Below are 17,369 nucleotides of genomic sequence, written 5' to 3'. Positions count from 1 at the left end.
TATTTTCAAATCTTTAATATCACAAAATAGTCAAAATAAACCAAATTCCGCATAATGACAACAATCTTAGAAAATGAATTTGCAAAGACTTTACCAAAAACATTGAGCAAAAAAATCATACCTCTGGCCAATAAGATAAATTATACCAAAGCGAAAAATAACCTAAAAATCTTAAATATGAGACCGGGATTAAAAACAATCTCTACATTCCAATCATTTCTTCCTGTGTGCGTTTATTCAGCCAACACATACCAGAAGTGTTGGCAAAATGAATTATGACAGGGCGACGAAGTGTACAAATTACTGCGGATACTTCCAATGTCTTATATAAATTCTGCCAATTAAAAAAAAAACAAACCATCATCATAAGTAACAGTTGGTTCTGAAGGCGTGTGTATCTGAGCTCAACTTAAATACGCAGCACACAGAAGACTGGCACATACATACTGCGAGTAAACATCAAATACATTCAAATAGCAGGATCAGACACAGGTGTGGTGTCAGTGAGGACTTACGCAGGAATTCATATCACTCACACGGTTATTATCGCAATGTAAAACATTTTTGATTACACGATTTTTTTTTTTTTTTTTTACATGTTCCGTAAGTGACATAAAAAATTTGAAATCAGCCATAATCTCTGAAATGTTGTTTGCAAAATAAAAAAAACCATTAACGTCTATGACTAAAGTTTCCATCTGCGCTGACGTGTTTTATCGATTCTTCAGAGAACTACAGACATCTGAGCGCTAACTTGTGTGAAAAAGTAGCCTGATCATCCACAAGCCGACTACTGACAAATATCACTTTACCGTTTGTTACAAAAACCTTACAATCTAAAATTTCATGCTTTTACGTTATTTTTCGACTGTTTTCATGGTTTTACGTGTGTTGTGTTGTTTCTAACAAGGTAAATGAAACCTATTAGTAACCTGCTGTGTGGTTAGAAAATGCACATATGCCACATAGTATTTCTCTTTTTTTTTATCTCCTTTCTAAATCTTTTTTCTTTAAGCGTCACTTTCCACTCAGCATTGCACATGATGATGAGACAGGTGTGTCACTTCCTGTCCCCGCTGCAGTCTGCAGGGTCAACGGTTCTGTGCTGCAGTAGCCTTTTACTGCAAAAAAAGCCAAATTACCAAAAGTTTTCTTCTTTAAGTCTTTGTGACTGAAGACTTAACTGTGGCTTCGTAAAATAAACTGATACAGGAATGGAGGTAGTTTATATTTTTAGTTTGGATTACTGGTATAAATGGAATTAACTGGTTTAAAATGGACTGAAAATATCAAAAGTAGATCTGTTCCTCTTGGGTTTTTTTTTTTCTCCAATCAATTTAATATCAAAGGGTAAATGTAAACAGTTTTTTTGTGTGTTTCTGCTCATTTTACCCAAATTATAGATCAGCTGCAGAACCCACAGGTTTGGATAAACTAAGCTCTGTTGTACCATCCTAAAATATCCCAAAATACTGGTATCCCTAAAGGCACCGCAGCTGTTGTCTATCGTACGTTCCCCTCTGAGAACAAGTTCTGTGAGCTCAGCTGGTGGGGGGGAGCTGAAAGACGGACGAGGGTGGACAAAGGAATGACAGCAAAGGAACTGGTTGGTGCGTTTGTCGGTGTGCCTCTATGAACACATGGCAGTCTGCAAAGTAACGTTAAAAAAAAAAGTTTGAGCTCTTAGCTGCAAGTGCTTCTCCAAACATTTTGTGTCGTCCTTGGACAGGAGTTGAAAGAAAAGTCCTCCTCGTTAACAGACACTGACAAACACAAAATGCCACAAAAGTAACTGTAACGAAAACTGTGTTCAGTGCGTCTGTATCATTACTAAAACTATACAAGTGTCAGCATCACTTTGAGGGAGAGGGTTCAAAAGTGAAATTAGGAGAACAAGTAGTCCTTTTCAATGCCACACAGTGGGACAGTTTGTCTGCAAAGACCCCTGAAACAGTTCGGAGGTCTTTGTCTTAATAAGCAGCTAGAGTGTGAAGTGTGTTCTCACTCTCGCACTGCGAGAACTCCAAAGACGTGAGATGAGTAAGAGAAGCAGAGTGTGTGTTTGCAAAATTATCTGTGATTTGAGGTTGTCGAAGCTCCACTGTGGTCTTGTCCTCCACGAATTAAACCAGCGACAGATAATCTGTACCAGTGTGAAGCCGTGGGCTTTACAATATTTATAAAGTTAAAAAAACAAAAAAAAAAAACCCTCAAGGCCGCACTGGGATGTTTTATCTCATCCTACTCTCCCTCAGTAGTTCTGGTTTGACGTGTAGACAAAAAGTCGATCCAAGTTTTAACGCGATTAGGACAGCATCAGAGTCCAAATGAGGACTCAAAAAACAAGTTCTGAGTCAGGAACAGAAGGTTAAATGGAGCGCTGCATGCTATAATATCCCTTAGAACAGACTCGTTTTGAAGAGTTGTGGTTTACAGTGCGTCAAAAACCTGTTTGATGCACTTCTTTTAACTCATTAGCTTCTGGTCTCCTCACAGGTTGTAAAGGGGTCGGTCGTAGCTCTGAACGTTACAGCGGTGATGTCTGAAGTAGGACTATAGCTTCATGTTGCTGAAGTCCTTGGACAGACTCTGCAGGTAAGCGTCGTGAATGGTACCGAGGAAGTCTGGGTCGTTCTGGACAGGGAGGAAGTAAACAAGAGAATGAACGAATGTGTGTCAGCTTTATTCTTGAGTCATTCTGAAACTGTAATTGTGCACAACTCTATCTCTGACTTTTTCTACACTTTTATGTATTTTATGGCCTTGTTTTACCTTAATGAGGTGTATCAGAGTCTCCTGTAGCTGCGTTTTGCTGCAGGGGGCTTGTGGAGGCTCAACAGCTCCTACGGAGGTGGAGGAGAGCTCAGAGGGGGCAGGAGGGACCACTGATGCTGCTGCTTTACTGACTGATTGCTGGAAGGCGCTGGGGGAGAGAAGCACGGAAGTGTCCGACCGTGGAACAGCAAGACCTGGACTCATGGGGACAGCCTGAGAATAGAAAAGGAAAGACAGAGAGACAAAAATATGTTGTATTATCGTTTAATCTGTTGTGGTATAAAAGTAAATGTGAGAGACTTCTTAAAAAAAACCTCACAGAGATTGGTTTGATCAGGCTTGGAGCTTGAGAGAAAACATCTATCTCCTTGCCGTGCTGGAGAAGCGGTTTCGCCATGTGCTCCTGGAAGCTGTGGGGTGGGACCAGCGTGCTTGGCAGGAAGTTGGGTGCCAGGATGGGTTTGTGGATGTCCGAGTTCACTGACTGCACCGGCGGTTTGAGCGTGCTGAGTATCTCCTGTCCCAAATAGGCTGTAGGAGCTGCTGACGGCGCTGCAGGACCAGGGGGGGCAGCGCGAGTCTCTGAGCCAGCTTGAGGCATCATGAGAGGGGAGACTGAGCACAGAGGTTGGGGGTCTGACCTGGGGCCCACCGACTGGAAAACAGGGCTGGGGTGTAGCGTGTAAGGAGCCGGGAGCAGGCCGTGGGCTTGGTGCCGCTGGTTTGACCCCGGGTCCGCGGCTGTAAGATGGGGTGGGAGGAGAGGGTTTTGGTGGGCTGGAGTGGGATATGGCTGGTTCTTGAGGAAGGCAGTGGAGGGGTCACTGGGAGCGCTGGTGTTTTGTGCTGGCATGGCGGGTAGAGAGGCGTCCTTAGGGATGGACGAGCCAAAGAGCTCCTCAACTGTGATCTGCTTCACAACGGTGTGAGTGCTCTGATGGGTGAAAAAGAACAAATCTGTGAGCTGGCTGGACATCACACAAACAAATCAGTGCAAAACACTAACAGAAAATAAATCAACAGCAATTTTAATATTTATTTATTAGTTTATTTGTCAAGGATGATGCAAAAAACATTGTAACAGGTTAAAATAACATGAAACAGATGTGTTGCATATAGAATTTCTAGACAAGGTTAATTTGCGACCTCTGTCCCTTGTCAGACTTTTCTACTTAAAGATAGCCGTAACATATATTAGTTAAATAAAGCTCATAATAAATAATAATCAGGTGGTATTTGCTTACATTAGAATAACACTGAGTTTTGGAAAAAACAAGCAACAGGAAAATATCAAAAAACAGATGATTCAGTAATGATAAAAAAAAAACTATTATTAGTTGCAATGAATAAGTACCATGTGTGTACTGCGTGTACCTTTTCAGGCTGCAGTGTGCTGTGGGGATGATCTGTAGCTGCTTTCACATTTGGCTCAGTAGACACGTCTGAATCACCTGCCTGAGCCTGCGTCACACACACACACACACACACACACACACACACACACACACACACACACACACACACACACACACACACACACACACACACACACGCGAACAAAAAAATTAAATGTTATTTTCAAACTTTCAAACAGAGCCAGAGGATAAATATGTCGACTAACAGCAGAGGTTAAGGAACCAGAATAGCTATAAATTATTCCACCTTAAAGCTTATGACACCTCCACACCTGAAATAATCCCAGATTTAGTACCACTGTAAACTTAGCATGTGTGTGACTCATGAGTCTGTATCTGTTGAGTCAAACCTGTGAACCAGTACTTTGATAAGCACATTTGCTGATTTAAGGACCTAAATCACATGTTAATTTTGCATGTGCGAGTGTGTGTTTGCATCCTCACTCTCTGATATTCCTCCTTGGCTTTGCTGAGCAGTTCTAGGATGTCCATCGGTCGTGGATCTGCGGTACCATTGGTCCTCCTCGGCTCTGCCCTCTCTGGTGATTCTCTCTGGGCATGATCCGCTTCCTGTTTCACAATCCTGGGGGAGAGGTAAAGCGTTATATATATACACAGGGAGCTGTGGGTCGACTCCCACCACTGAGCTGACTTACATGCATGTTATAAATATTAATTATGTATTATCTAACAGTTTTGTTGAAATAGAGCATCTTGTGAAGCTAACTGCAGGTTTTTTCACCTTCTCATCCAGAGACGGTTCATGTGTGCAGCTACTTACTTGACCATCAGCTGGGCGATGCGTTGACAGTCTCGCTTGTCATAGAACCAAATACTGTAGATACCCACTGCAAGAAAAACACAAATACTCTATGTTACATCTTGTTTACACTAGTCATGTTATAGTCCATAAACCAGGCAGGAACAGTGGACGTGGTTCTGTTTAGACCTCATTGGGTGTCAGCATACATGGTCATGGTCGAGGCTGTTATATATTTTAGGTGTTTCACATGGACCATCGTGGACAGGTGATGAAATTTACACAAGTGTAAAAAAGCCTAATTTGGGTTTCTGTTCTCTGTCAGTGTCTACAGCCACAGAACTGCTCTGAGCTCAGAGCCCGATGCTCAGAGGTGCAAGTCAGAAGAAATTAGATTTGAAGTCAGAGAAGACACTTTCGGTTGCAGTTATGTGAGTGTAAAGCATGAGTGAGATGAGCTTTTTCAGCATGTGTAGGGAGATGTATCGATTACAACAGAAGCACATCGTTCAGTTACATAAGTGTGAAAGTGATGATTGTTCCTGTGTAGACAAAGTGTTCAATGAATGTCCTTCATCATAAAATATTTGCAAAGCTGATATTAAGTATTTTAGATCCTGCATCGTTTACATCCTTGCAGTCTTTTTCCTGCCTTTGTGCATGAGACCAACAACACATGGACCCACTCAAATCTCCTGCATAGCGCTACTATAAAACTTCACAGAGTTCCCTCAAGCATTAAATCAGACAAAACTCTTCACACATAAAAACAAAACAGTAACATATATAATAACTCATTAAGGTTTTATAATTGGCCCGGAATCATTACTTCAGACACAATATGATCGTATCATCACAATACGGTTCCACTGAAAGTCAATATGTTGAGTAACTGTCCAGGACAACAGGATATAAATGGACTTCAGCATCTGTCACTATTATTAGTTTCAATGCATCATGTAAACTGGGCCTGCACACATACTGACTGATGTATATATATTTTTTAATTCAGTGAGATGAGACAAAACAAGTGAAACGAGACAAGACAGAACGTAACACAACAGATGACATTACAGGATTAACGCATCAAGACTAAACGTGTATTTAGGACGTACAACAGTAACAGCAGAAAAAGAAAAAATCAAACGGATTCCTGTGTGTGTAGGTGTGAGTGTGTACATAAAAAAAAATAATGATGATGATAATATTAATAAAAAAAAAGAAATTTTAGAATTAAAAAGGATAATTACATTGAATTTTCTTGGCAGGGGTGTCTGGTGATGGATTTTTAAAAACAATAAGGACTGAAATATAAAAAGTGCAAAAAGCACAGTATAAAAACAATGAATCCCTGCAACTATGATGCAAATCATCTGTGCTCATTTGAATCACAGTGCGTCTGTCCTGAGAGAAAATGAACAGAGAAAGTTTTAAATCTCGTCCAGACAGAGTTTAAATAGTCAACAGCTACATTACAGTCAGAGACAAACACAAAAACTGTATATGAGTTACAGCCTGTGTTTCATTTGTGTGTGCGTGATGAAACACTGGCGTATTCAAGGTCCCTAAAGAGGCTGAGGTAACCTAGCAACCTATGTGTTTGTCTCCCTGCAGCATCTACTGCGACCACGGGGAATATGGATGGGTGTAAACAAGTGTGTGTGTCCAAGTACACAGGTCTCTCTGAACAGCGCTCTCAACTCAACTTTGAACACACTCATCACCCTCAGGCGGTGACTTCACCAGCGTTTAAAGAGCAACAGACAGAAATAACCCTGGCACGTTAATTATCAACATCTCTGAAGAATTCATCCTCCCTGTGTCGGACTCTCTGCTCTTCAAATCATCAAACTTATATCTTGTTCACAGCGGAGGGCGGAGTCTTAAAAACCATCTCCAAGATAATTCTCTCTCTCTCAAGGACAGTAACGTGAAAGCTCTACCACAACAACCACAGAAGAGAATTCATAAAAAAACAAACAGAAGCAGGAGGTGCTGACCAATTCATGTCTGAGAAGAACTAAACGAACTTTGGCAAACAAGTTGCATTACTGATAAGAACAACTGGACTGAAGGAAACCTGAGTGAGAGAACTACACGAGCAGCTAAAACCAACAGATGGAATAAAAACCAGGAAAGGAAACCATCAGAGAATATTTACTCCGACCAGTTTCCCTGAGGTGACGGCTGGCGGCGGTAGAAAGCATCTCCATCATAACCTGAGGAATACAGTCAACCAGTGTAGCCAGTTTTTAACCGTCTGCGACTCAACCCACTCTGAGGAACTAAACATGATAAGAGCAGCACTTGAACTGATGTGAAGTTACTGGAGAAGCTGCTTTGGCCTGAATACCAACAAGAAATTACATCATGTCTTCCATACCGGCCAGGCTGATGGGCAAACCGAGTCCAAAAGGGGAGCAGTCTACTCTGACATTGACCTTGGCTATGTTGTTTTTTCTGATAAGCAAACAAATGGGAAAACAATCAAATTCTTTATTTGTTGCTGTGATGAAACTCCTGTTCAGACTTCTGATAGATTACCTCGGCGGCAGCGCAGTCAGTTACTTTCTGAAGATCTGAGGAATTTCAACACTCCTTTTTATTTCACTTTACTTCCTGTTGAACTCTTTCTTTCAAGCTAGAAGAGCTAGACTGCAGCACTGGCTCATCTCTGGATAAAGCCATCAGCAAACCACAACTTATATATTAAAATACATAGTAAGAAGAAGTTAGATTCATAATAAAAAGGTCTTTTTGGCTGCTGCCCCAATGCAGAATATCAACTGTGGCCGAACCAAGCTGAAACTGTTACCATCTGATCGGCCTGCGTGAGGTCATGAGTGGAAAAGTCGTCTCAGAAGATGTTTTCTTGCTTAATGTGACTCCGATACGCCAAGATGACTTCAAGCAAAAAGGAAAAGAAATGTTTCAGAGAACACTGGGGAAGTGTTTGTTCGGCATTTTCAGAGGTACTGCTGTATCGTGTGTGTGTATGTGTGTGTGTGTGTGTGTGTGTGTGTGTGTGTGTGTGAATATCATCAACACCAAGATGTGCACAGTGGGTATATTTTCTGTGATAGAGCGGTGTTTCATGGGAGCTGAGCAGAAACAGAATCATCTCCTGTAGTTAAGAAACAATGCTTGATATTCCCACTGACATGATGATTTCGTACAGCATTTGTAAACGGCTGCATTTATATAAAAAGCGTTTTCTACGGGGAGATATCTCACATTTGTCGTCATGTAGATTCTTGCTCCCCTCACATGACACGTTTTGCTGCCTTTAACTTCTCAAGAAACAGTGAAATACTTCAGATATTTGATCTTAGACATTAAATAATAATCTTCAAGTACATCTGATTTCAGTCCACACCGATACAGAAATGTATGTCCGTCTATTGTTCATATAATGTTTTAAAAGGACTCATTCTACAAAAAACTCACAGTTGCCGTTCCTGTAGAGCAGGAAAGGATCCTGCAGCTGGAACTCCAGGTCTTTGTTGATCGGCTCCACCAGGTTCTCTGTGCTCAGTCGGTTCATGATGGTGAAGCCGTGGTGAGGGGAGGCAGACCTTTGACCAACAAAGACCACAAACACTGTAAAATGATGTTCATTCGTTCAAGCTTTAAAATCTTAACTTTCACTTAACTGACTTGACTTTTTCTTCATGATCTGAACTTTTTTCACTTGCATTACTTATATAAAATTATTTTTCACTATATTAATGTAGTTAATTCTATTTTAAACATATTGCTTTACAAAACAATCATATTTTTTGTATCTGATGAAACTGATGGACTTTTGGAGCCCTCTGTAAACAGCAATGAAGAACTCTAACCGTTATTTCCATTATTGATTAATTAATTAATCAGCTCTTCCATTGACTGACTCTTAAAATTGAAAAGAAATGAAATATGGCCATGCTGACGAGGACCAAAATGAGAGAACATATTAAACCCTTTAAAAGTCCTGGCATTAGTTTCCTTGCTTTCTTTTCTTTCTTTCAGTCATTCCAAAGTGCAGCTTTGAGTTTTTATCCAAGTCATTGGAACAGTTTGCTTGAAAATCTGAGAGGAGCTGAAAGTGTTGATATCTTTAGATGTAAACGTTAAACTGACATTTTTAGGCCATTACATATGTTCTAATGTATTTAATCATCATTCTCTTGTTTTAAGCATTTATAGTGAAATCTTCTGGTTTAAATATATTTATATAATATACTTATATCTATGTTATTGATTTTAATATTTCACTTCTATCATTTTACCTTTCAGGTGCATTAGTTTCCAGTTGTTTTACAGTTTATGTTAGTGCTGCTCTGTTATGACTTATGAGTCATTTGTAAAGTGCTTTGAATTGCTTTTTGCACTTGCAATAACCTGAACGAAAGGTGCTGAACAAATTTTAATTGTTTGTAAGTTACCATAGTAAAGACTGATATCTTACAGTCTCTTATATAGTTTGACCAAGAGCCAAAACTGGTTGAGAGAAAAGACAAAAACAAACATGTCCTCATATACAAGAAGCATAATTCATTACAATTTAAGATTCATTGTTGTTAATGTAAAATTGTTTATTTTATTCTAAATAGTTTGTGGTTTTCTTGCAATGTCCAAATTATGGAAAACCATGCGGTGTCTACTGAATAATCTCTGAATGTAATTTTTATTTGTTTGTTTGTTTACAAAGATTGTGGCCTATACACATGCGCAGAGGAATGACAGCGCGAGGAAACGTAAAAAAAGTAAACAACCTTCACGGTCGTCGTGTTAAATCACCAAAAACACTTTAAAATGCTTACCTCGTATAAACAAACAGGGTGCCCTCAATTTCGGTCTTCTCCTACAATAAAAAGTAATGTAATTCGTCAACATCAACAACAACAGACAACAACAACAACAAACCCTGATGCAAAACGTGCTGAACGTTAGCAACGACCGCAGAGTGTAATTAGCCAACTAATGCTAGCTCACATAAAATAACGCTAACTTAATGTCGAAACTAAAACACTAAACAGACACCAGGCACCAGTATCTAGACAGTATGTCTGTGAACACACCTGGCATAATTACAGTTTGATAAATACTGACGTATTTCTTTGGTGTTGTTGTGTTGTTTTTATCGAGGAGCTAACGTTAGCATGCTAACATAATACTTTTTCGTTTGGCTGCACACGAAACAGTTTCGGGTCTTCCGACAAACCAAACTTACCCATTCATTGGCTTTAGAGTTGAAGTTGTACAGAGCCACCTGACCGGTCACATCGAGCAGCTTGTTTATATACGGGTCTTGTCTCTGCAGAGCTGCTAAGCTCATCATATGTCCTGCGTTTGCGGTCTCCATCTTGGATGTGATTGTTGCTCCCGCACGGACAGATTTCTGCGGACACTTATAACTTCCGGCTCTCCAAAAGTTTCCAACACATATTTGTTCCCACGGATGTTTTACAAGAACGTTTATTCTGCACTGATTAATCTCAAACGTCATTTAGGTCACTCCTAATAAGTGCTGCTTAAAAACGAAACGTTTGTAGGAAAGGATGGTCAGTCTCACGAGCTTCGCTTTAAATGACAAAAATCAAAAAGGTTATGAATAAATAAATAAAGACATCCCTCTTGTGATGAAGTACAAACCTAGAAACAATGGATAGACATGGTTATTTGGCCAAATAAGTAGTAATTTCCTTACTGCTGTGTAGGCCTTAAATTAAATTAGTTTAGCTATAGCGTCTATATTTTAAAGAAACACTGTAGAGACAAAAAATCGTATTAATCAAGGGATACATTGCGACAATGTAGAAACTGGAGCTGATTGTAATAAATATTAGACTCATTTGACTTTCACATCATTTTTCTAAAACTTTGACGCATCTGTCTGCAGAGAGAAATACTGACAGTCTACATATTACATGAAAACCACAGGGTTGCGCTGCAGTCCTTATTTTCAAGTGTAATCTGACATGTAGTCTTTAATCTGAGAATCTGTCTGCACTACAGACCACAATGAAGAGCAGTTAACATGTTAACATGTTTTATAGGATGTGAGCCTGCTGTTTGCAGTTTAAGTGAATTCACGTGAAGTCCGGACATTTTGGTTTTAAGCAGTAATCAAAACGACACACTGATAAATAATAAATAAATGAACAATAAGAAATAGGCCATTGATGTAAATAGGACTACAATTCAAACTCAATACTGTATTTTTATTGGGATTATTTGGTTAGAATTATTTAATTTATAGCCTATAAACGCAAAACATAAAGTTTTCTGATCTGCTATTATTTGTCCCATGTTGAGCTGCAGCTGCCTAACTCACCTGCTCTGTTGCGGGAACATTGGAGCAGGATTATAATGGAAGGATTACGCGCTGCCGGTTATCCTCCATACAGGCACCGGTAATCCAATCACTGGTAACCTTCCAGCACGGCTCCGTCGACTCATTTCCCCTCGAATCGCGGCGGAGAGCGGGCAGAAAAACGGCGCTATGAGGCCCCAGAAGAGAGCCAGGTGACAGAATGCCGTTCATTATAAGGGGACGACCCCTGAGGGGTAAGTAAAGACTTGAAGGACTAGGATGAGAACTATCCAGAAACTATACTGGCAGGGAAAGTGAGTCACAGACGCTGTCATAACGTGTTTGGTAGTTTTCTACTGATCTGAATGGTTTCTTAATAGATAAACTGACATTGAACTGAAACATTGACAGAAATATTGATGACTTCAGTGTCACGTGTTGTGGGCCTATTATCAGGTTTAATGCTACTTTTAAATATTGTTTTAAACTAACTTAGATTTAAATATAAATGTAGGTTTTAATCAGGCCTTAATATGTGTGCGTCGCTTTGTGTGTTTGTGACAGTGTCACGTGCTGCTTTATACATTTTACTCTTAACACAAACATTGTTTGTACAGTTTATGCAGTCAGATCTAACTTGTAGCAGACTGTTGATTTCACTGCCGTTTTTTGCTCTGTACATTTCTTTTAGAGCAGTGGTTCTCAAAGTGTGGTCCGGAGCCCCCTAGGGGTCCTTAAGGAGCTTCCAGGGGGTCCTCAGCAAATAGGGGACTCATTGATTTTCACTATATTTCCATCCATAAGTAACACAATGACAGAATGTATGACTATTTGGGTCATGGGTTTCATAACCCATGTCTGTAATAAAACATCTAAAAGCATACATCTTGTCAGATGGGGGTCTGTGGTCTAATTTGTGTCAGTTTAGGGGCGTGAAAAAGTGTGAGAACCTCTGCTTTAGAGGGCTATTTCTCATCACATACAGAACACAGCCTATTATTTGTTATTTTAGTGTCTATAATTAGTTTTGTCTGTCTTAAAACATTCGCCAATAATGTCAAACTTCATTTTGAGTTGAAATGTTTAATAACTTCTTTTGAAGTTACAGCAACAGGTGCATTTTTTTGTTTTGCTTGTAGCCTTTGTGTGATTTCATATCCAGCGCAGTGATTGCTCCAACTTGTGGCTGCAGCCAGGCAGAATAATTGACAGCAGTGGATTGACTGCTGCTGTCAGCGCGTCCTCTCGGATCCGCCGTGAATCTGCAGCCAGGCACCCGGATGTGGCGAAAATGTTTGGCGCTCCTCTCAGGGTTTGCGCTCGGAAAACATTTTATAATTCAGGTTAACGGCTCGGTTCAGGCTCGCGCGTCGACACGTTTAGATGTTTTTTTTTCCAACGATGAGTTGGATTTAAAACGGATCTTTTCAATGTGGATTCGAGGATGCAAGAAGCAGATGAACAGTCAGAAGGTAAAAAAAAAAAAAAAAAAAAAAAAAAAACGGTGCGTGGAGCGCAGGAGGATAGAGAGAGAGAGGGAGAGAGAGAGAGAGACAGAGAGAGAGAGAGAGACAGAGAGAGAGAGAGAGAGAGAGAGATGTCTGTTTATTCTGTGTGATTATATTTTTAGGAGTGTCTGCTTCTATTTTGTTTTTCCAATTAATTTTAGTCCACAGATTGAGAATTAATCCTGTAGATGCTTGTTGTGGGCTGCGTGGTTGCAGTGACAGCAGTTATAAAATCCACTGGGAAACGAGTTGCGTCTACTTCTATGGTTGACTGTATATTTGCTGTAAAATTAAAGTGGTCGTTTTGGAGCCATGAGACAGGATGCTTTGGATTTGTGCGCCATTTGAATGAACTGAGCGACGCTTAATTAACTTTTCAAGTAGTTAAGATAATGGGTTTAAACTGGTTCAAACACTGTAGTATTTAGAAAAGCCACCACAGTTCAAAGTAAAGTCGGGACATCAACAGAGTCAACAGTTGTTATCCAGCAGTGTGTGACAGATGTGCGACTTCTAGCAGCGGAACTGTTTGGATAATTCCTGTTACATCTCTGAAATGTCACACAGGCTGTGATCATCATTAAATAATAGGCTGCACTTGTCATTTTGCTACTGTTCTGCATGAATAATATCCTCTTTATTCAGCTTAAAAAATGACTTTTCCCCACGAATGTCTCACCGTGTTTGATCAGACTGACTTCAAGGTAAACTCAAGTAGAGCTGCATGCTCAGAAATGTTCAGTGTTGGTCCCACTAATAATATTTTTGACACCTTACCTCGCTCATTAGCTTATTTATCTTTCAAATGCATGTTTCACATACATAACTTTCATAAGACAAAGCTTGGCCTTAATAAAATACAATAGAAATGAACAAAAATCACTTAGATTCATGTAACAGATCAAAGATTAAAGATCAAGAGTCTGACAAGGAATTTGGTGCCTGCTACTCTGTGCTAAATAGTTATTTAAACTCTGCTTTCCTTCTCACTCAGGCTGAAAAGTTATGATGCTTTTAGGATACATACTTTGATCCCACAGGCACACCAGAGGATCTGTGTTTTTGTCTTGACCATCTCAATGTGAGAGCTGTTTATGCTGGCTGACATGAATTGTTGGTTAGCTTGTGACAGTGTGGGCCCTGCTGTGCGCTGCAGAGTTGCAGTGAGCCAAAGAGACTGTGTCAAGGGCACTGTCTTTTTAACTCATCGTTTGCATTGATTTTAATGACTCTCTCAGTCTCTCTCATTCATGCAGCCTGTCTGCTCTTTCTGCTCCCTCACACGCCCTCCAAACCGGTCTTCCTCCCGTCTGTTGCCTTGTTCATTTCTACTTTTTTTTCCCCCTACAAATTCAAGTTCAGCTTTTATCTTCTTTTGTCCCGTCAGTTATGTACATTTGCAATGAGTGATAAAGAGTTTTATGTTAAATGGCAGTGCTCATCTAATTCCGTATTTCTTCAGCCACAAGACTTGAAAACCTGAAGTTTGAAAGCAAAATGTCAAAACTAACAGGAAATAAGAACTCTGTCTGGAGACACTCTTGTCCCTGTGGTATACAAGCTTTTCTGATCATGTTAACCAATATATTATTAATCATGTTGAGTAATTTCTAGATTTTAAATTTACATTTTTTATTTATTTGAATCTGCCAGTGTCCAAAGTTCCTCAGTGTAGAAAACTGCATAAAATACGATGCACGCTACAGGTGTCAGTGCAAAGTTTTTTCAGCAGTTCATAACATCAAATCTGGGATCATTTTGCATAACAAAGGTCAAAACATACGTTGTTTAAGAGTTTGTGTTGATGTGCAGTCCACAAATTTTTCTCTAGATGGTATTCTCCTATGAAGCTGTCAAACAGGTGTGTGTTAGATTATAAACTACTTTAATTATACTGAAATGTAAAGTTTGTCCTACAGCTCTCCTGGTGTTCTGTGTTATCTGATGATCTGATCTTTACAGGAGGTTTTGGTTCCTGCACATACTGTAGATGCTAGTAAACTAGTCTCAGTAGGTGTTGACCAGATTATTACATACATGTCCTATATTGTAAAGTTTCTGTTTCCTGTTCTCTCCCTCCAGGGGCACAGTATGCCAGCAACAAAAGGACCACTTCCTCTACTAACGCCTCTGCACTCTGGTCAGAAACCCACACCCGTCTGCACCAGCTCCATGCACCTGATCCCCTTCAGGCCCCTGCCAGCACTGGCAAGCCCGTCGGCTCTGCCTGCGGCCTCCTCGGAGCCAACAGTGGCATTCAGGGTCCTGGCGGCACCGGTACCGGTGTCAGCCCGGTCCTGGCTTGGCATGCCGCTATTAGCGCTGCCCGCCAAGCACAGGGCGATGACATTGCAAAGCCTGACATGACTTCACGGCCCTCAGTTTGCACCACTGGACCAGCTCCTGTGGGCTCACTGGCGCAGAGGAAGAGGCAGCAGTACGCCAAAAGCAAAAAGCAGGGCGGATCCATCAACAGCAGGCCGCCCAGAGCTCTGTTCTGCCTCACCCTCAACAACCCGATCCGCAGGGCCTGCATCAGCCTGGTGGAGTGGAAGTATCCTTCAGCCCAGAGAGAAAGGCACTGGTTGAGTTTGATGTTTGTTTGTATGGATCAAATATTTGATAGATTAGAAGACGGACAATTATCCAATAAATTAGTTTTCAAAATAACATGAAGTTCTCTCCACCTGTTCTTAAGACAGTGAGAGAAACACAAAGAGAGAAGACTCGACTACTGCAGATAAAATGCAGGGATTCACCAAAGTATGACAAGTTTACACAGTTCAAATAAACACTTCTATCATCAAAGTTCAAAGCCCTGCTATGACTGAGAACGCACTAACTTCACAAACCCTCATCATAATCTTTCTTTTTTATGTCTTTCTTTAAGACAATTTGTTTTCCTTAACAGTTTGTCTTTTTCCAGACCATTTGATATCTTTATACTGCTGTCTATTTTTGCCAACTGTGTGGCCTTAGCCATCTACATCCCCTTCCCCGGAGACGACTCCAATTCTACCAACCAAGAGCTGGTGAGTACGACTGAAAAATAAAGAAACAAGGATCAGTGATGTAAAGGATGCACTGGTGTTTACTACACCTCACTGCCTTTTATACCCCTGCTGTTTTTAAATGCCCAGATCAGTAGGTTGTCAGGATATTGACATACTGGTGACTGGAAACTGTCTTGAGCTGTAGCAGATTGTCAGAAGGACACATTGTGATAATTTTGGGGACTGGCCACAAGTGTACTTTATGTCTTTTGATCCCTATGAGAATATAAAAAAACTACTATCTGGTGTTTTGAATAGAAAAGATCAGCAGACATTATGTAGTTGACTTTTTAGTTTTTTGGTACCAAACGTGCAGTTATCAGGGAGAACATAAAGAACAGCTTGGTGTGCTACAGCAAGTACCTTCATTTATTTGAATAAAAGAGATGCAGTCATATAAAATCAGGAAACTGTCAGTTCATACTTTAAACCCTCATATTGGCACATTGTCTCTCTGGTTAAGCCGTTCAGCTAGTTTTGGTTTTATTTCCAACGTTTTGAGATTTCTGCCTCCACCTCAACATAACGGAGAGGAGTAGAGCTGTGTTTGTGATGCTCACAGAATGAAAAATTACATTTAAGAAGTCGACAGCAGCTTGTGTTTTCAGAAACAATGGATAATCCAGAGACGTCACTGTCAGCAGGTTTTATTGGAACTATTTTCTACCAAGAACAACAAAGACTTGGTGAAAATTACAATTTATTTATTTTTGTTTTAATTTTGGTGACTCTTAAAAAAGACCTTGAATCGTTTGCTTTAAGGGGAGTCGGTACTGCAGTGGTTTTCATGCTTTCCTGGCTTTTCTTTGTGCTGTTTGTGGTTCTGCAGATGTTGCCTGCTGGAGGTGTAGAAAAGGTTAAAGTAGTTTTTTCACACACGCTTGCTGTTTCTAGCTGCTCATGCCACTATTTGTCATCAACCAGATTATACACAAAGGCTAGACACAACACCTTTGCATGAGTGTGATTGGCTGCAAGTGTGTGTTGTGTCAGAGGGCTTTCCCGGCAATATTTGGATGGATGTGTCGGGTTTCATTGTTTTGTTGACACACACAAACAGTGGTGCACACACACACACACACACACACACACACACACACACACACCCAGCAGGTCATCCCTCTGTGTGGCACGGCAGCTCCCCGTGTCATGAGAACAGCGCCGAGGCTATGAGACAGAAAGGCAGTGAGAGATGAAACCAGTTTGTTTTGGAGCCTCTATAATTACAGTGTAATTTGGCAGCATCAAACGATTAACAAAATAATAACTGTTACCATAAAATACAATACAGTGAATGAATCCAAGGCAGATATGATTATGTAATAAACTCAAATGATCTGTTTATTGAAATTTACAGCAAAGGAAGCAGATTTTTCAGTATTTAGTATTTTTTTATTCATACTACCACTAATTACTACTAATTAAATAGTGACAATGACAAAATTACTATCAGTGCTGCTGAGCCCTGACCAAAGATGGAAAAAAAAAACTAGATTCGTTTTTGCACATATAAGGGTACAACTTTTAGGGAAAACGTTTCACCAAACAATAACCTTTTCA

The 17,369-nt window shown here is 40.2% G+C and overlaps 2 protein-coding genes across 2 annotated transcripts in view; one reads left to right on the top strand and one right to left on the bottom strand.

Moving 5' to 3' along the window:
• Positions 1-10,341, bottom strand: dcp1a (decapping mRNA 1A). The gene is made up of 9 exons (XM_044351909.1): positions 10,166-10,341; positions 9,756-9,796; positions 8,398-8,525; positions 4,972-5,038; positions 4,635-4,773; positions 4,150-4,236; positions 3,095-3,709; positions 2,773-2,988; positions 1-2,634 (listed from the first exon to the last, which is right to left on the bottom strand). Exons 1-9 carry the CDS (start codon positions 10,295-10,297, stop codon positions 2,554-2,556), a joined length of 1,506 nt encoding a protein of 501 aa, XP_044207844.1. The 5' UTR covers positions 10,298-10,341; the 3' UTR covers positions 1-2,553.
• A 2,108-nt stretch (positions 10,342-12,449) lies between these two features.
• cacna1db (calcium channel, voltage-dependent, L type, alpha 1D subunit, b) overlaps positions 12,450-17,369 on the top strand; it is a 94,461-nt gene continuing 89,541 nt past the window's right edge. Inside the window, exons 1-3 of the mRNA XM_044351905.1 lie at positions 12,450-12,720; positions 14,839-15,310; positions 15,683-15,788. Coding sequence (XP_044207840.1) covers positions 12,693-12,720; positions 14,839-15,310; positions 15,683-15,788 — 606 coding nt within the window. The 5' untranslated portion in view covers positions 12,450-12,692. The remainder of the gene's footprint in view (positions 12,721-14,838; positions 15,311-15,682; positions 15,789-17,369) is intronic.

The sequence above is a fragment of the Thunnus albacares genome, chromosome 5 (genome assembly GCF_914725855.1).
Source record: "Thunnus albacares chromosome 5, fThuAlb1.1, whole genome shotgun sequence".
NCBI lineage: Eukaryota > Metazoa > Chordata > Actinopteri > Scombriformes > Scombridae > Thunnus > Thunnus albacares.
Note: the sequence above shows the minus strand (reverse complement) of the source record. Positions and strands in the feature narration are given on the sequence as shown.

Coding starts and splice junctions, on each gene's coding strand:
- dcp1a (XM_044351909.1), bottom strand. CDS start 10,297: ATGGAGACCGCAAACGCAGGACATATGATGAGCTTAGCAGCTCTGCAG. Junction 5,039..8,397: donor GCTCTACAGGAACGGCAACT/GTGAGTTTTTTG, acceptor TTTTTCTTGCAG/TGGGTATCTACAGTATTTGG. Junction 3,710..4,149: donor GCACACTGCAGCCTGAAAAG/GTACACGCAGTA, acceptor TTCACCCATCAG/AGCACTCACACCGTTGTGAA.